General features: G+C 46.2%; 1 protein-coding gene across 18 annotated transcripts in view; it reads left to right on the top strand.

Moving 5' to 3' along the window:
- CACNA1G (calcium voltage-gated channel subunit alpha1 G) overlaps positions 1–18487 on the top strand; it is a 146269-nt gene that overhangs the window by 95564 nt on the left and 32218 nt on the right. For 12 of the 18 annotated variants that reach the window (XM_027749600.2, XM_027749596.2, XM_027749592.2 and 9 more), the window contains 8 exons: positions 509–609; positions 1742–1865; positions 4766–4834; positions 5713–5897; positions 12118–12244; positions 14952–15077; positions 15690–15779; positions 16353–16566. In XM_027749600.2, coding sequence (XP_027605401.1) covers positions 509–609; positions 1742–1865; positions 4766–4834; positions 5713–5897; positions 12118–12244; positions 14952–15077; positions 15690–15779; positions 16353–16566 — 1036 coding nt within the window. The remainder of the gene's footprint in view (positions 1–508; positions 610–1741; positions 1866–4765; positions 4835–5712; positions 5898–12117; positions 12245–14951; positions 15078–15689; positions 15780–16352; positions 16567–18487) is intronic. The other 6 variants (XM_027749603.2, XM_027749598.2, XM_027749597.2 and 3 more) reach the window with 1 other exon arrangement.

Here is an 18487-nt window from a genome sequence, read left to right as displayed (position 1 = left end):
CCCCAGCCAGCAGCAGGAATCCATCCCTTGCTCCTCTTATAACCTCTGACTTAAGCAGGCTATATTCTTTTAAAAAACCCAAACAACTAAAAAACCACACAAAAATACCACAAAAAAACTTCAGAAGATTTAGGCAAGCATGTGATGAGTATCTGGAGGGACTGAGGCGGATCAGAGCGGGTTATCAGTCCTTTGGGCAAGGGTTTTATTTATCATGTTTGTCCTCTTGGATAACCATGTGCCAGACACAGTTACTGTGTGTGAAGGAAGAAGCAAGACTGAACCCTGTGAGCTCGCGGGGCTGGCACAGCCCTTACCCAGCTGCCAGAGCTCCTTCCCCTGCCCAGCAGGGTCTTTTCTGGGGAGATCGTTTTATTACAGCTTTACTGAGCACTTGGAGATATGTGTTTAGTGAAAAACTGCCCCGAGACCTTCACTTGGAAGTTTTGGAGGTTTATTGTTTTAACAGTTCTGTGTTTTCCTCTTGGTCTGTATGTTTTCCTCCTAGAGCAAAAGGGACCGTATGAAGGCCTGGATACGGGCACGGCTCCCCACCTGCTGCAAAGAGAGAGACTCCTGGTCCATCTACATCTTCGCCCCTCACTCCAGGTAAGGCAGTAGTGGCGTGTTGGGCACAGATGCCCTTGTTACAGTGGCTCATCTGCCCATCTATCCCAGATGGGTCTCTATATGTCAGTCCACAGAATTTCCAGCCCTTCCCCTGCCCCAGCATGAGGTCAGGGTGAGACAACAAACAGCTGCTGGCTGCAGAAAGCATAGGAGTGTCCAGTTGAAACCCATAGCCCAGGGCATGGCTGCAGCTTCATCAGGTTCATCCTTTGCTTTGACAGTGATGCCAGCATTCTGCAAGTTTGTCACTTGGCAGAGCACGGGGAGTTTGCAGCAGAGGGGAGAGGTGCTGCATTAAGCAGAAATATCTGAATTTGCCCCTGCCACACAACCCGTACCACAGCAAGGGGCAGTCCTTGACCTCCCCAACATGCTTCTCAGCTGGAATTCTCTGTCCTCCCACTTCCCTTCCTCCCTCTCCCAGAGAAGCCCCTCTCCTTGCCTGCAGGCTCATGGTTCTGCCTTTCCCAAAGCCTGGCCATGCCAGGGCCATCTGTGCTCCGTGCTCCCCCACGGACACGCACCCACACGCAGCGAGGGTTCCCCATGCTTGAGCCAGAGGGCCCTGGACGGTGTTCAGGTTCATTCATACAAAGATTAGAGAGATTTTCAGAAACAGACTTTGGGAAATGTAATACGGTATTATAAATCCTGGGTCAGTGTACAGCCATCTGTCACAATAAATAGCTTCTGTCCCTTTGTTCTGTGTGTGCTCAACCCTCACGGGCTCACTGGGAGTATTTCTTCCTTTATTTAAGCTAAACCTGAGCACTAGGAGCCCAGGTAGGGGGCCGAATCCAAACCTGGCCGTGTGTCCGAGTTGTGGAAGCAGCTGCTCCATTCCAAGTGAGCCAAACTCCTCTATGAACATTACCAGGGCTTGAAACTTGTGGCCCAGTTCTGCAGCTCGGATCCTTTTCTGTTCCCACCCCTATCTGCCCGCAGCACGCGGCTCTGCCAGGGAGGGGATTGGGAGATTGGAGCTCATCTGCTTTGCAAACGGAGCACCCGATTCCCCTGCCGTGCATCGAGCTGCTGCGTGTCTCCCCAGCCAGTCGAGCATTAATAGCTGCTCTGTGTCTACTCTTCTTTTTCTTTTCTTTCTCGGCAGGTTCCGTCTGATGTGCAATAAAATCATCACTCACAAGATGTTTGATCATGTCGTCTTGGTGATCATTTTCCTGAACTGCATTACCATTGCCATGGAACGGCCCAAAATTGAGCCTCACAGTGCTGTGAGTTTCTGAGGTTAAGGTTTTCCTGTGCTCCTTGTGGAGCAAACACCCATGGTTTGGACCCCACTGGTGTGCACTCGGTCTCACTTTCTTCTTCTTTTTAAAATGGGAAGCTTCCAACACCTCCTGTGTATCCTTTGAATTAGTTACAGCAACTGTACTGATGCCTACCTAGCCTCATTTCAAAGCACAAGAGCAGAGCTTATGGCCTGCAATGTATCCAATATCCCATTTCTAGAATTATGATCAAGGTTTTAACACATGACATAGCATGACATCTGTCTCAGTTTCCTTCTCTGAGAAACCTTCAAACACTTTTCCTCTCTCAACACAATGTTCGCTTCTTCCATCTGTTCCCCACGGGCACGTATGTGTGGTGCGAAGGGAATGGGGGAAACTGTTCATTTCGTACTCCTCTCTCCCCTTTGTGTATCAGCTTTGTTGTGACACCAGAAAAACTGAATTGATACAGGCACTGTAATGCCAGTTCCCTGAACCGCTTTGTTTTAGTATGCTATGTAAGGATCCCTGAAACCAGACCCTCACAGCACCAACATCCATCAATCAGAGGGGCAGAATCATCCTATTGCTCTTTTATTTTAGCATAGATTGGGGCTGAGATGCGCTGGGCTCTTGCTGGTGTATCGCACAAGACTGCTCATATCACAATTGTAAAGAATCCTGGTTTGTTGATGTAGGCGTGTCAGGCTGTTCATTTTTGTGGATCTTCAACTAAGACCTCAAAACTGGAGTCTTGGCTGCTCTGTGCCTATTTTAAGCATTCCCTAGTAGTCCTCCTTACTGTAACAGTTTGCCCAGCAGTCCCTCCCCTAAATCCATTTTTTCTTTCAGTTACCATGCAGTCATGGTGCATCAACTCACAGCTGCAGGAAGAGGGCAGGGCTCCCTGCCAGCCAGTCTAGCAGGGGAAGTCACCCTGCTGCTCCTCAAATGGGCAACCCTGAGAATGTCCCTTTAAATCTCAAATGTTTCTTTGGAGCCCCTTGCTGTGACCTCCGAGAGTCACAAGTCACCAAGGCTGGCTCTGAAAGGAACTGTAGTTACACAAGGATGAAGGGAATGGGGTGACACGTGTAAGTCAGGGGAGTCCACAGCAAAGAGCTGTAGCACCCAAACCCAATACTTCATACAGGAGAGGAGCAGGAGCTGCGGCGTCCCCTGGCATTGGGAGAGTGCAGAGAGGAAAGGAGACAGGGACTGGTGTGAGCTTAATCACCATCAGGTTATAACCAAGAGAACCAAAACGGGTCCAGGGCTGGACCGAGCTGGGCCATGGTCTGGGAGCAGCAGAGGAGAAGAGGGATGCTGAGCGGTGGGGAAGAGGAGCCAGGAGGAGTGCACGGGCCCTGCCTGTGCTGATGGAGCTCTCATCTGGAAACCGAGAGAGTTAGTTTAGGTTGAGTTGTTTAAAATAATTGTTCTTTGCTTCCCTGAGCTGTGGATTTTCTAACTGCTTCAAGCGAGTTCTCTTTCCCTGTCCCAGTTTCAGCTGGCTTATCAGAACAGGGGATTCTGTTGCTACCCAGCACGCGCTCCTCACTGCAGAGTGCACGACATGGGCCGGGGAGATTATCCTTCGAAACAGCCACGCGCTTGCCAGGGAGGGATGCAATATCCTCAGTCTCTCCTCCACACTATTGCTGTTTTATCTCCAGCTCCACAAGCAGGTCCCTACTCTCTCCCTCCTGCCCACTGCCTGCCCCTCTATAGCAGTCTTTTGTGTGGCAGTCAGCTAACGGCCAGAGATGTTTCCTATCACAGCTCATACAATCACAGTGCAGGTCTAGGACCTAATTAATTATGGACCTGCTATGGAAACAAGCTGCTGTGTGGTTCCTGAGTCACTTTCAGTAAATCATGATATGGCAAGAGAGAGAGTTGCCAAGGTGTTTTGTCTTGGTTAAATTGCATCTCATTTTGAGCGAGAGATCTGCATCTCTTATGGGACCGCTCTGTAGGGAGCGGCAGAAATAAATCCAAAATTGTTATTATCAGAACTGGGGCCAGTTGAGTTGTATGCACACATGCATACATGCACACACATCATCTTTCCTCCAGCCTCCATCTTCTGCTGTCCATTTCTCAGTACAGGCAATCAGAGGTGGTTCAGGGATTAGGGAAAAGTGTAATTTATTTAATGATCATCATTAAAAAGATAGGTTTCTGCTAACTACAGATAGGGAACCAGTCCATGGTCTCATCTGTAATCACTAGCTGCAATTGCAGAGCAGTGGCAGTGAGGATGGCATGGTCTGGTGGATAGCACAGGGGACTGGGAGATGTGGCTGTTGGGCCTCACGCCAGGTCTAACCCGCGGCTTTGGGCAAGAGAATCAACCTTTTGGGGGCAGATCTCAGCTGGCATAAAACCCCAGAGCTTTTCTGGCTTCACTGGAGCTGTGACAACTCATGCCAGCTGCACTTCAGCATCCCACGGGTCCTGCTGCCTCACAGCTCAGCCACTCTAATATTGACTTAATTTCTGGGAGAATTGGGAGCTCAGTGATATTTACACTGTGCGGTGACGTCTGCAGGTGAGGGGCAGGTAGAGATTTGTCGAGCATGTTTCAAGGGGGAAATATCTCCCTGTTACTGCAGGGGAGGTTGGAATTGGGGGCAAATAGGGGGATTTTGGAGGCAGATGCCGGCGGCTGCCCCTGTCCATGGTGCTGACACAGAGCTGGGTACTGGCAGGGCTGAACCATGAGAAGTGTTATTGTCTAAATATTTGGATTTTTATCTCTTTGCGAGCAAACAGTCCGAGGCTTGTTTCAGCACAGAAGCTGGAGAACAGTTATCAACTGCCTAAATATGCATGGGGAGATGTACAGCTGCAGAGAGCAGGCTATAAAATACTGTCTCTCATTTTCTTTTTTGTAGGAACGGATTTTCCTAACACTCTCCAACTACATCTTTACAGTCATCTTCCTGACTGAGATGACAGTTAAGGTAAATGAATTTGGAGATAAGTGTGCCTGCATTATATTAGTGATCTTTTATTACGGTGGACTCACAAAACCCCTAGGTCTACCAGCTGTGAGTGAGGTGTATATTTTCCTCATCTGAATCATATTCAAATACCCACCACATGCCTTATTCTGAGCACGTTTTACATCAGAACAATTTCACTGAAGTTCCTCTTGATTTACACCATTATATGAGCAATGGGATCCTTCAATTCAGCAATCCTTCCCTATTCAGCAAAGCTCTTGGAGCACACGCTTAACTTCAACCGTGCATGTAAGTCCCATTGTCTTCAACAACCAGTTGTCCTCAACAACCTAAGCCTCCGTGTGCTTTCCTGAGGAGGGAGAGACTTAAGCACGTTGAAACACTTTGTTGGATTTGAGGCAGGAGGCTCAGAAACCCATTGCTGTAAATCTCTCTTGTGTAATTCATAATCATCTCGCTGAACAATTGCTCTTTCTTTGGAAAGTTTCTCTAGTTTCTTTATTTGCAAAGCTTGTACATGATTGCTTCGGGTCAGCCACTCTGAACCTTCTCCCCTGCAGTCTATAGGAATAAAATGAGATCAAATTTTTTTTGTGCCAGAGCTGAACATTTTAAGAACAGTTTTGTGCAGGTACGTTTATCTACATTAGAAGTACATCAGCTCTGAGGGACAACCTGGGATGTTTCTGCAGCGGTATTTTCATAATTCTTTCAATAGAACACTTTGCTGGTTTGGCTAATTAGGCTTCTGTACTGGGAAGCAAATGGACTCACAGACTTGTATCTGTAAATAACGCGTTCTTAGCAGGTTGCTAAGTGGAACAAACATATTGCGTGTGATACTCATAATTTGTTGCAACTTGGTGTCCGGGCAGGTGGTGGCACTAGGCTTGTGTTTTGGGGAGAAAGCCTACTTGAAGAGCAGCTGGAACGTGCTGGATGGGGTGCTGGTTCTCATCTCCGTCATCGACATCCTGGTCTCGATGGTGTCAGACAGCGGCACGAAAATCCTGGGGATGCTGCGGGTGCTGAGACTGCTGAGGACACTGCGGCCCTTAAGGTGAGTAGAGGCTGAGGAAGAGCTCAGAGAGTGTAGGATGTGTGTGCCAAAGAAGGGGCTGAGCATTTGTGCAAGGGAAGGGGCGGGAGAGACAAGGGCACGGCGTCTGTCACCGGTGTTATTCCAGCCTCCTGCGGCTCCGCAGACAATGAACACCCGCAGGTCCTGCAGAGCCTCAAGGAGCTCCGGGTCTTGCTGTGTGTTGGGACCAGCCCCAAGTGCAATAGTAAACTGATCAATGCCTCTTTTGCTCATTAAAACACACATCCCCTGCTATTTGTGTTCTCATTTGCTCTGTGTAAAGTGCAGCTTAACAGCTTCTTCTCCCCCTTTCCTTCAGGCAGTCAATGCCTTTTGTAACAAAGAAGGAAATTAGTAGCAGGTGGCAGATCATTTTTAAGGAAGCGGAGACTCAACTGTTGCTTAACCTAGAATGCAAAGAAGGCTTTTTTCCCCAGCTCCCCATTAATTTTACAGAGACATTTATTTTGAAAATGGCCCAGACAAGATGAAAGCCATTGTCCTGCTAAGTTGGTCCCCCATCTCGTCTAGCAGGCAGTATTCCACGCTCCAGGGGCAAGCTCCCCTCTGATAAGAATCTGCCCAAGGACCAGCCTCTTCCAAACAGGCATCTGTTTGTGACCTGTACCCCAAGGCATGAAGGTTTCTCTCCATGCTAAATGCAGTCCCTCTTTAATACCATTGTTGCTGCTCTTGTTATGCAGCAGCTAATAAACCTTCCTGCTCAAAGCATCTTTGTGTGCCTGTCATATCTTACTGCTGCTTCCTTCATAAAACGTTCGCTTTCAGTCAGGATTTCCTCTTTCAGGACAGAAAAATAGGAGCCTGCTTCAGGTAGAAGATGTTGTTTTTACTATTCCCATGTGAATAATAAGTCTAAATAACAATGGCCTTACCTATATGTATATCTTTCAAATGTTCTCGACAGCTATAAAAGACATTCTGTTCAGTTGGTCTGTGTGTGTTGTGCTTGGTGAGTTTGAGGGCGTGAGATGTTTTTAATCATTTTTATCTAGCACCATTGAGGTGATTCAGCTCCCTCACCATGTGAGTAGACTGTCTTCTTATGTGACTCCAATTCTGACTTTTCTCTCTTCATGTGTCCCCCGGTATCTCAAGTCAGCTGCTGTTTCTGGGGTAGTTTCTGCCCAGTTGAGTAGATATGGTTGAGTAGATATGGTTGAGTAGATGTGCTCTGTTCTGCTCTTCTGCTTTGGCTGCTTTTTGACCTTCGTTAAGAAAACCTATAAAATAATCTGTTTAGCTCTGGGTAAAAGAAGGATTGATTTCCCATGTCCGAACTGTGGAATGCAAGCCTCTCTTTTGATGTTCCCTGGTTAAATCGGATCTAGAGGAAGACATTTGGGTTGTGCTGAGCCCTGTTGTAGTCTGACCTGGTAAAAGCCCTGTATGCTTCTTTATAGATCTGTAGGTCTGCCTGGCCAGGACTTGGGCCTTTTTTAGCTGGAGCCTTTCTCTGTAGGCACCTATGTGCGTGAAAAATCTGCAGTTATGGTGAATAATCCACTCAGTAACTGCAGGCAGGAGGAAGACCTGCCATCTGGAGCGTGTTCAGGATTAGGCTCTCCCATTGCTATTCCATTCCTGTTGGCATTTGATATGTTTTCTCAAGAGAGTATGTGAATGTTTTCAGCCAACACGCTGCTTTCTACTACAAAGGAAACGTAAAAAAGACAGCAACAAGCCCATTCCCTAAATATGTTCAGAATCAGTTCTGTCTCCCTGTAATTAGATTTGTAGGAAATGAAAAAGCAGCCATCAAACTGGGGGCTTTTCAGTAAGTCATAAATCTCCTCATGTGGAAACCCATCTGCCTCTGTGCTGCACATCTGGGCTGCCCTGAGCCCGCCTCTGCCCACGGCTGCCCGCTCTGCCTTTGCCGCAGGCTGCAGCGAGTGGCTCGGGGATCTCACCATCGCTGCCTGGGATGTGCAGCTGCATCAACACGGGATGACAGCTGGGACAGGTGACCTGAGGTCTCTGCACACCGTGGCTCCAGTCCCCATGTCTGGGTGGAGGCCGAGCCAATGTTTTTCTTTTCCGAGAAGACGCAGGGCAAAGACCAAAGCCAGTGCTCCACTCTCACCACAGAGGAGCAAACCCTGCTCCTTCTGTCCTCCCTTTCAGGGGGCACTCAGGGACAGGGCTGCAGTGAGGACACCTTCGGTGAGAAGCCAAGCCACAGCTGTGTGTCACACTCAACTGGAGAGCAGGGACAGCCCTCGTCGTCTCTGCGTTGGCTTTCCCACTTGATGGTCTGGAAGGGGGATTCTTCCAAAAGACCTCTCCCATTCTGTCTCTGATTTTCTCCCATGGAAAAAAACCCATTGCTTTACACAGCACACAAGCCCAGGCATTAAAAAAACTGGCCTGTGTGCCAATCACGGGGTTTTGATTGCATGATTGATTATCAGCCTCCAAATTGAATCCATGAGGATTCAAGCTCAGCTTTATGACCAGAATTCCAAAAATAAATTCACAAAGGAGTGACATTTAAAGATGTTTCCATGACCCTCTGATGTTTCAGCCAATAAAGGGATTGCTTATACAATAACATTCCTTCCTAATGCATTCAACCTGCTGTTGTTGGGATCAAGTGTTATAGCTTAAGATACAAGAGAAATCAAAATTGAAAATGTATTCAGATTTAATGTGGGTGGATGTCAGTGCTGTTTTACTCTCTACAGAGCCTGGGCTTTGGCTCCCAAAGCACAGGGATAAATTATTCACTTTTCATACCATCATGGTATCAAATAGTCATTTCATAGACTCTCTTCTATCCATCATATTATAACCTTTGCTAATTTTTTTTTATCTGTGGAGGGAGGTCTTCATTAACATTGATCTGTTACTTCATCTAAGTGCTACTGCTTCTTCTGAGTGCTCTGATCAGGCTAGAAGGCTTAACTTTGGTAATGGATCCAGCTGGGATGAGGCTGGTGGTGGGTTTGGAGCGTCTCACACCAGAGGTTTAACAGCACTGGGAACGCTGAGACCAGCAAAACCAGGGGGAACTCGGGGGATTAACATTTCTTCACACCGAAAAGGAAAAAAAAGGCGTCATTTTAATTTCCCCATTTGTCATGTGCCTGATGCAGACTGGAATTGTGCTGGGTGGAACCTCAGCAGGCTACGGCTCTGGCACAACCGGAGGGCTCCGAATCAGCCGCATCCTTCGGCGATCAATTGCAGGAGTGGGGGTCAGATAATAGGAGTTTACAGGCCTGATATCAGCAGGACCTTGGGCAGAACTGATGAGGTGTGGGGATGCTGTGTGCTGACATATTGGATATGGTGCCAATCATCTGGAAAAACTGAGAATTTCATTGGCACCTCTTAGGGAGTTATCAGACTCTCAGGAGAGTGGCAGGAGTCTTTGCACAGACTTGCCCTGATGTTGGATCAGGCTCTTAGTCTCTCCAAGGTCTGAAGGTTTCCATTAGTAAGAACTATTATTTTTCAAAGTCTTTTCAAAGTGTTTTCTCCCTGAAGGGCTGAAAACAGCACTGGCATGGAGCTAAACTGGTGGCAGCTTTTACCCTAATGGATTCTCATTTGAGGAATTCCCTGGTTGATCAAAACACTGAAAGAAGCCAAAATCTGCAGTTTTTCAGCCCTTTTTTTCTCAACACACACGACTTTGCAAAGTCAGACAAGTAACCTGCTATTTTCTCTCTCTCAGCTGGATACCAAATAGTATCTCACAGGGGAAATCACTTTATTATTTCTAGAACAGCATTTCTTAATAAGTGGTAGAGAAAATTATCAACTTTAAACTCTGGAGACTAAATTTCTTCCTTGTTCCCCAAAATTTAAGGATGCTGCGGTAGTTTAGACATAGACCTTCAGTTTAGAGAACTCAGCCTCTGTTCCATCCTATGTGACAGTGGACAGAATACATAAGCCAGCATCACTGAAGGCTCTGAAGTACTTAATTCCCATTGAAATCATTGGAATTCGGTTGTGTACCTCTGAGAACAAGTCCTGCAGTCCTCCCCCTCATTTTCCCATCTGTAGTTTGGCAGTTGTAGTATTTCACCCAGGACTATGTGAGGGGTGGCGAGGTCTTTAGTCCATCTGAGGTTCAGCCTCAGTCTGTGCAGCCCAAGGCTTGCTGTGTGCACTCAGGCACGGCCCCTTGGGCTGCACTAACCAGCTCATTGAGTCGGGCACACTGACCTGCTGCTCTCCAGCTCCTCTGCTTGTTGCTCTCACCTCAGCTCTCAGCCCTGGTGCAGGTACAATGTAGCAGCAACAACCACCCCACCCTCCAGCTCATTCTCTAAAACATCCAGATCTGAGCATCAGGAAAGCTGAGGTTGTCCAAAATAGAGAGCCACAGCACTTACCTGGCAGAGATGCCCAGCATGAGGAATAGCAGCATCTGCTCTTTGTGTTTTGCTGGTGAGGAAGTGGATAAAAATACCACCATCTGTTTCTTTCTTAAAGTGGTAACTGATGAGTTACCCTTGACATTTTGAGTAAATATTTAACTAGAAAAAAAGAAAAATAAGTTTTAGCTTTTCAGGATACCGTTTAAAGCCAATAGTTTTGGTGAGAGCTGGTGCCTGTGCACTGAGCGTTGCAGTTTGCTCAACCTGCAGGCTCTGGGGCAAGAGAGGGCTGATGCAGGTTGGCTGTGGTCCCAGCTGAGGTCACCCATGCCGGCCATGTGGATGTGTCCATGGGGACCTCTGCTGGGAGCACTATGCCCGGGAAGTGGGGAGAGAAGGAGCACTTGAATCCTGTCCAGGCAACAAAACTCCAACTGTGCTTCAGGTGATGGAGCCAGACTTGGGGAGAAACGGGAGAAGTGGTGAGAGGATTCCCATGGCAAGTGAGACCCAGGCAGAAACAAGAAGGGGAGGGAGTTTGTGGCACATTTGAGTGCCAAGTGTTCAAAGGAGTCACCAGCCAGCACCCAAAAGCACACAGCCACTTCCCTCCCCTGAATTCCACAGTAAACAGCCACTTCTGCCTCAGGAAAGCACAGTTTCTATGGCATCAGTACAAATTGATTTACAGTGCTATTGAAATGCTTAATTCCAGTTGGCATCAAGAGGAAGGAGGCATGTAACCTCTTCAGGTGCCTTTCTCTGTCCCCACCTTCAGGTTGGTTAGTCTGAATACCTCATTCATCTTTCCCAGCATGGTGAGATGGCTTCTCTAAATCACACAAGACTTGTCCTTTCATTGCAACGTTGTCCTTGAGAGTATAGTACAGTTTCTGCTTTTTTCTTTCTCCACCTGCTTCAGTCATGAAGTCCACATTATTCTTCCCCAACCTTCCAATATGATCTAATCTTCTGTTATGAAATTCTGTGTGACACCAGACAGAGAGGAGCTACAGAAATTAGGTTAGATGCTTGTGGTCCTGTCAGTGAAGTTTCACCTTGAGGACAGCTCTGGTTCATAGCTGAGGCTGTACAGGTGGTATAAGGCAGAGACTGTGATGGTCTGGGGCATAGCTCAGGTCTCTGTACACAGCAGCACTATAAGGACATGTACAGGTTGGTTTTTTTAAGATGAGGGTGGTGGAACACTGGCATAGCATCCCCCAGAGATGTGGTAGACGCCCCATTTCTGGAAATACTCAAGGTCAGGCTGGACAGGGCTCTGAGCAACCTGATCTAGTGGAAGGTATCCCTGCTTATTGCAGGGGGTTGGACTAGATGGCCTTTAAAGGTCACTTTTAGCCCAAACCACTCTATGATTCTGTAATCACTACAGATGTGCAAGCAGATGCATAAGAGTGGCTGCTCCATTTCACAGACTGAGACAGGGAAATCAAGAGCCTTGCCTAAATCTATACAGAAAGGGACACTAGGAGGCCCTCTCTTTGCAGTCTTGGACAGGCTACAAGCATAAAAGTCTGTGTCTGTGGATGGCCCAAACAAAAGAGCTGAATTTTCTGGCCTGGCTCCTTATACATGTTCTCCTCCTTCTGCTCTTCATTTATGCAAAGCTGTGTGTGTATAGGCAGAGACCTTTTCCCTCCAACACTTCCATAATATCACAGGTCAGTCTTCCAGAACTGCCGTTTCCATCATGATTTTTGAGTTATTTGTCATTCTAAAAAAAAAAATTCATAGTGCTGTGTTCTCCCTATTCTAGCTTGATAGGAGGCAGAACTGGGCAGGAACAGGACTAACAGCTTTGTGCTTACTTGCCCCTACAGAGTCATTAGTCGAGCCCAAGGACTGAAGCTGGTGGTGGAGACTCTCATGTCGTCCTTGAAGCCCATTGGGAACATTGTGGTCATCTGCTGTGCCTTTTTCATAATCTTTGGGATCCTGGGAGTTCAGGTGAGTCCCCTGTAAGCCTCAGCACCCAAGGGAAAGCATAACGACCCCCAGATGCCCCCACATCTGGATATCTGTACCAGTGGGCACAGTATAAGCCTTTCTGAACTGAAACTGAGGTCAGTTGGACTGAATGTTGCTGCTCATTGCAGAGGGCTGGACTAGATGACCTTTATAGACCCCTTCCAACCCAACCCATTCTATGATTCTACAATTTCCCCTCCACTTTTCTTCTAGTTATGAACCAATGGGGAAATACAAACTCAAAGCTGAAACTATTGGCTAGGAAACTCCACAGAGACCTTGAACTGAAGATTCATTCAGATTCTGACAGTTTGTCTAACTGAAAGCTTGCAGAGATAGAGATTTCTGAACCTGTTTCCTGCCTGCTCTGCTGGCAATATCCTCAGTCCCAGGAGTGCAGGAACCCGGGGGAAAAGTGGCAGTTTCCAGTGCAATTGGTTTCTCATTACCTGGGAAGAAGAGATTGCTTCATATAAATATTCTGACATAACACTTACTTCTTTCTGAAGTTTATCTGATCTGTCACAGCCAGCTCTGGAAAGCAACTCTGTTTGGCTTTGTTTTGGAAAGGTGTCTTATATAATATTTTACACTAATATACTGTTTAAATAATAAATACAGCATTGAAAATAAACAGAGAAGAAAATCATGCCATCCATAACCACCTCAGCAGCTAGATTGGCTTGGCACAGTGTAACAGCATCCATCCATTTTACTAAACAGATTCATAAAACTAAGCATATCCCGTAAAACAATATAAGACTCAGACATGGAAAAATTTATGCCAAACAACAAAACTTGCAGTATGCTCTTTGAATTTCCTCCCTGCTAATTGCAGTGCTTTCCCTGGTGACTTGCAGTCTTACGTTAAATTGTCATGACTATTGATGTGCTTCGGTGGTAGATACAAGCAAGACTGATCCTGTATTCAGGATGCAAAATTTGCAGTTAATATTTATGTCTAATTAGGTGTAAGATGAGGCCGTAGCTGTTTTCTATAAAAAGATGATCTCTCAAAGTTACAGATAGCTTTTCCATTTAAATATAAGCTGGGGATCAAACTAGAGGTTTTTAATGCTATTAAAATACAGACATCAGTGTTTATAACAGTGTGTCCTCTCGGCAAGACTGTTTTGGTTGTAGAGCTGCCCACAAGTGAATAGTCATTAATCAGGCACAAGAAATAGGTGAATAAAACAAGTCCAGTAGGAAACACTGGGTCTTTTCCTTTTGTAAGTGCTTAATTGTGAAGCACTGACGGGGATCAGCATTTTTTCATGCTGTGCTTTGTATTTCCAAACCCTGTCAGTAGCCCTGTTACTGCTCCCATCTGAGTGGCATTGCAGCCCAGCTCCTGGAGAAGTTATATTTACAGATACTATATTAAAAACAGTTGTTTACCTTTCTGCCTAATTAAAACTTTTCTCTTTGAAGACTATATCTCCCCAGTCTGCCTTACCACAGATAGTGTTTCTCCATGGAAAGATCAGGGAATACTTCTCTTCTTGCATCCAGAGGTTTTATGATTGCGTTGAGCGGTGATTAATTTTGCATGCCTAGAGACCATCCTTCTGCTGTTGATTTCAGAAGGAAACCCATGGAGTAATGTGTGGGTTTATCTTGTTCGCTATTATTTCTACTGATATTTGTCTAGAAAAACAGATCAAACCCCATCAGTGTCTCTTCTCTGTATACCCAGGTGGTGTTTTAAGGAGCCTGGAGAGCAGGTTGCCATTTCCCCTCCACCCCCCAACAGTAATGTCAATAGCTTCTGTCAGCAAATAAAACTAGATTTGTTGGCTGTCTCCTGGGCTTTGATACCATCTATCCTGCTAGCATCAATCACCCTGTCTGAAGCAGTAATCATCCCCTGCCACTCTCTGTTCTGAGCACAGGAAGCACCAGGTCTAGGCATGTGGAGGCTCCTGTTCCTTGTGCAGGTATAAATCAGGAGCTGACTCCCCAGGAGTTGTGTCTTTCCTGGCTTAAACCAAAGGAAATAAGCTCAGGATCAGGTACCCAGCACGGGTTGGGCTTGGCTCCTTAAGCTCTGCACAAGGAATATTTTCAGTGACCCCTGCATGGATGGCAGAGCCTTATGACAGCTGGAGCACAGCATCCAGGATCAGAGAGTGGAACAGGACTGGCAGCAGTCTTGATTCAACAAGAGCCCGACGTCACCCTCAGGGGCTCATCTCCTCTCTGAAGTGTTCCCTGGTGACCTCTAAGAGCACAGCTTAGTTCCTCGCTGGGCCTCTTCAGTGCCACTTTTGCTCTGCTGGCACAGGGCCCCTGTTACACTTCATTTGTCATTAGCTGAGCTGAGCATCACCGGAATTGTTCCACGGGTGGTAACAAGCCATTAGCTGCTCTGGGCTATTAGTTGGGGCTACACTTGAGCTGGCGACCCAGAAGCAAAGGCCTTTAGGCCAGTCTCAGATCACTGAACCAGACAACCTAATGCATGAGGTGGGTGTCCTAAACGCTGTGAAATCATGCATTTGCTCATTAGGTGCATATTATACAGGCTGCTCATTCTTAATAACCTGCATGAATGAGGCCAGTTCCCTTAACAGCTCTGGTTGGCGTGGGCTGTGTGGAGAACCCCAGAGAAATGCCCATCATCTGTGGAGAAATCCTGTGGACTGAACCCTGACATTTCCTCTCTTCTTTGCGTGTTTTCCAGCTTTTCAAAGGCAAGTTTTTTGTCTGCCAGGGGGAGGACACCAGAAACATCACAAATAAATCGGATTGTACAGAAGCAAGCTACAAATGGGTCCGGCACAAGTATAATTTTGATAATCTCGGCCAGGTATTAATAGAACGGTAATCTGCTTCTTTGCTCCTTTACCTCCTTGACTTTAAACCTGTGCATTATTATCCCATGGGATTTTCTTACAGGGCACTGCCAGTCGCAGTAAATATTCAGTTCACATACACAGCATTCTGTCCCCGTAAATCCCAAAGGCAGTGTTTCCAAGCAGGCATACACTTCTTTTCGGAGCAGAACAAGCACATGTGGCTTCGTGGAGTACTTAATTGCTTCACTGCTACATAACAAACCAAATATATCTTGCAGAAGGGCTTGTCTAATAGAGCTGGACATTTTCAACCATCTCTGCAACGCAGCCTTATTTTAGCAGCATGGTAAGGACTAATTAGTCAGGATCAGTAGAGACCTGGAGGGTGGAAATGAAACTGCTTTTGTCTTCAGCACTGTGGTTTCCGAATTACCGCTCGTTGCTGAACTGGCTGCTGGCATTGATAGGTTTTTGCTGCCAAGAGAAATCTTGGTCATCAAAGTGTCCCATTATCAGACAGGTAATGACAATCTTAGGCAGGAAAGGGCAAAGAGGAGTAAGATGTTACAAGTAATAGAGCTTTACTGCAACTGTGCCTAACTTTTTTTTCTGTGCGTTCCTAGGCCTTGATGTCTCTCTTTGTTCTGGCCTCCAAGGACGGGTGGGTGGATATCATGTACGATGGCTTGGATGCTGTGGGAGTTGACCAGCAGGTACGGGCTCTAGCAGAGCTGGAAGAAATGAGTTGTCAAAGGTCACACATTTCAGCTCTTGTTTTGCCAAGTACTGTTGGCTTCCACAGTCAAGTGGGGTTACGGGGGTAGGATCGAGGGAGGCGTTTAATCCAAGTTCTGGGACGTGACAAGGAGTCCAGTGAAAAGTCTGGATTTGTACTCAACCTTTCCCCTATAGATTTTGCAACACAACTGGTGTAACTCAGGTTAGGAGAACTGCACTTATCAAAGAGTGGTTTGACTTTTTAAGCAATTTCGTCATTTCTGAAGAAAAGAAATGCTTTGTGTAGGTACAGGCTTTCAGTGAGGGACTTACAGTAGCTGCAAAGGATGCTGCAGAACAGAGGTGGTGCTTCTGTCCTCGACACACTTTGTATTTTGGGAGCGTTCGGTTAAAATGTCTCAGAAGTCTCTAATTTTTGGGAAGAGCAGAGCACCCTGAGCTGCCTGAAAGGGGCACCCACGGGTTCTGTGGGTGGCACAGTTGTATCGATTTGCTCCCATTCTTTTTTTTTGAGTTTCAGTTGAAATTTGCCTTCCTCCACTTTGCAGCCAGTCATGAACTACAACCCATGGATGCTCCTCTACTTCATTTCCTTCTTGCTGATCGTGGCCTTCTTCGTCCTCAACATGTTCGTGGGGGTGGTGGTGGAGAATTTCCACAAGTGTCGGCAGCACCAGGAGGAAGAAGAAGCCAAGAGGCGGGAGGAGAAGAGGCTGCGCCGGCTGGAGAAAAAGAGAAGGAGTAAGGAGAAACAGATGGCTGGTCGGTAGTCTTTCCACATCTTTCTGAGTCCTGCTTGACCTTCCACACAATCCCCTCCTCCCTCCCCTCCCTGCCTCGTGTCTGGTGATCATTCTTCTCCCAAAAGCATGTCCAGCTATAAAATTTGCATGAAGGAAATAGTGTCGTTTTAGGCTGAGCAAGGAGCCATAGAAGCCTTTTTAATGGCTGCATGATTTGCAATGACCTTTCCATTGGAGGTTATTTAAATTAAAATATAATAGTAATCACACCTGGAGCTTCTTGGATAGCAGAACTCAGTGTTACACAAATAGTGACAACTGCAAAGATCAGCAGTGCTGGATGGCACCATAAATCTTCTGAGTCATGAGCACTGTTGCTGATAACTGGATTCACTATTTGGTTTATTACAGCCTTGTAATGCCACAGTGATATTACCTGTCCCATTTATCAAGCAGGTTTATTTATTGGCACAGTAGCACCACTGCTATTCAAGAGTGTAATAAAATAATAGAGCCATCTCATTCTAGTAATGCTTTAAAACTCCTTAGAGAAACATATCAATGCATTTGCTTGAGAAATACAGATTAGAAAAAAAAAACACAGATGAGGAGAGTAACTAACTAGACAAAATAGTGCTGGTGCAAATTGAACCCGACTCTGAACTGGATGTGAAACGTGCAGCCCTGCATAGAGGAGGCTCTACAGGTGAAAGGAGGAAAGACCTCCACTCTGCCAAAAGTCTCCAACCTGGCATTTGTCTCTTAGTCTCTTTTTGTTTTATTGTAGTTATTCAAGTAGGAAATAAGTTAGCCAGAGGCCACAGGTCGGAGGTGCTCTCGTTCTCGCATGCTCTCTCTTCTGACTGAACTTCCTCCATTGCCCTTCGTGTTCGTGGCCTCGCATTTTCCCTTCCTGGTCAATCCGCCTGCTGCTCTCTCCCTGTCCCCTTTCACATCTCTTCTCTATCTTTGACAGACTTCAGTACTGTTTAAGAGGCTGCCTGATCAGGTGCTTGTTCCCAAAGCTGGTAATATTAAGTCTGTTCTATTTTTTAATAGCCTAAGAGGTTTTCAATAGCTGTGACAGGCTTAATCATGCAACCACGTACCACAGCGCTGCCTTGGCCTCTCTCAGTTCAGCACTTATCCAGCAATTTCCTTTGGGCACATCCTTCAGTCCCATGAGCTTCACAGGTTTTGTAACCACTAGGATGTGTCACACCAGCCTCTGGACATCAAACTTGGGTTTATGCTGAGAGCCTGGCTTCCTCGCTGGTCAGTAGAAAGGTGGAGGCTTCCCTCAAGAGCAGTGGAGGACACATTAGACTGTTCTCAGTTAAGTGGGATACAGATGGAAAAGAGCCCTTTTTTTAGTTGGTTGGGATTTTTTTCCCCATGAAGAAAATGCCTAGAAAGCTCTTTCTATTAGTCGAAGTTCCCAAACATAGCTTCAAGCTGATGAGTTAGAAAAGGTTTTTAAAGACTGGATAGAAAGATCCCTATTTAAAGTTGCAGTTTTGGAAAGTAGACATTTCTGTAGAAGAAAAATAGATGTTTAGTTATTATTAATGACTTTATTTATAAGACTAGAGGAACTAGATGGAAAAAAGACGTAAGCCTGGGCAATTTCCCAGCGGGAAGGAATCACAAACCATCCTTGGAGATACAGTTATTCATTCAGTGCTATGAAATGCCTAATTAAAGAGGCAATAAACAGCTATTTTACTGAGGATCAAATATTGCTGAGTATTCAATTGCCATAAAAACCTTTCAAGAGCAAAGTATGAAGTCCTCCAAATCGCTTTAGAACAGTTTTCCCAATTCGCGTTTGGTGAAACGTTGGTTTTAATTGACCGTGTCCAGCTTTGCCCTCGGAGGCAACAGATGTCATTGCTTAACTTCATCCTGCACAGTGGGACCTTGCAGATGATACCAAGACT

Source organism: Pipra filicauda, unplaced genomic scaffold, assembly GCF_003945595.2.
Source record: "Pipra filicauda isolate LSUMZ 115617 unplaced genomic scaffold, ASM394559v2 scaffold80_size11013439_pilon, whole genome shotgun sequence".
Lineage (NCBI taxonomy): Eukaryota > Metazoa > Chordata > Aves > Passeriformes > Pipridae > Pipra > Pipra filicauda.
Note: the sequence above shows the minus strand (reverse complement) of the source record. Positions and strands in the feature narration are given on the sequence as shown.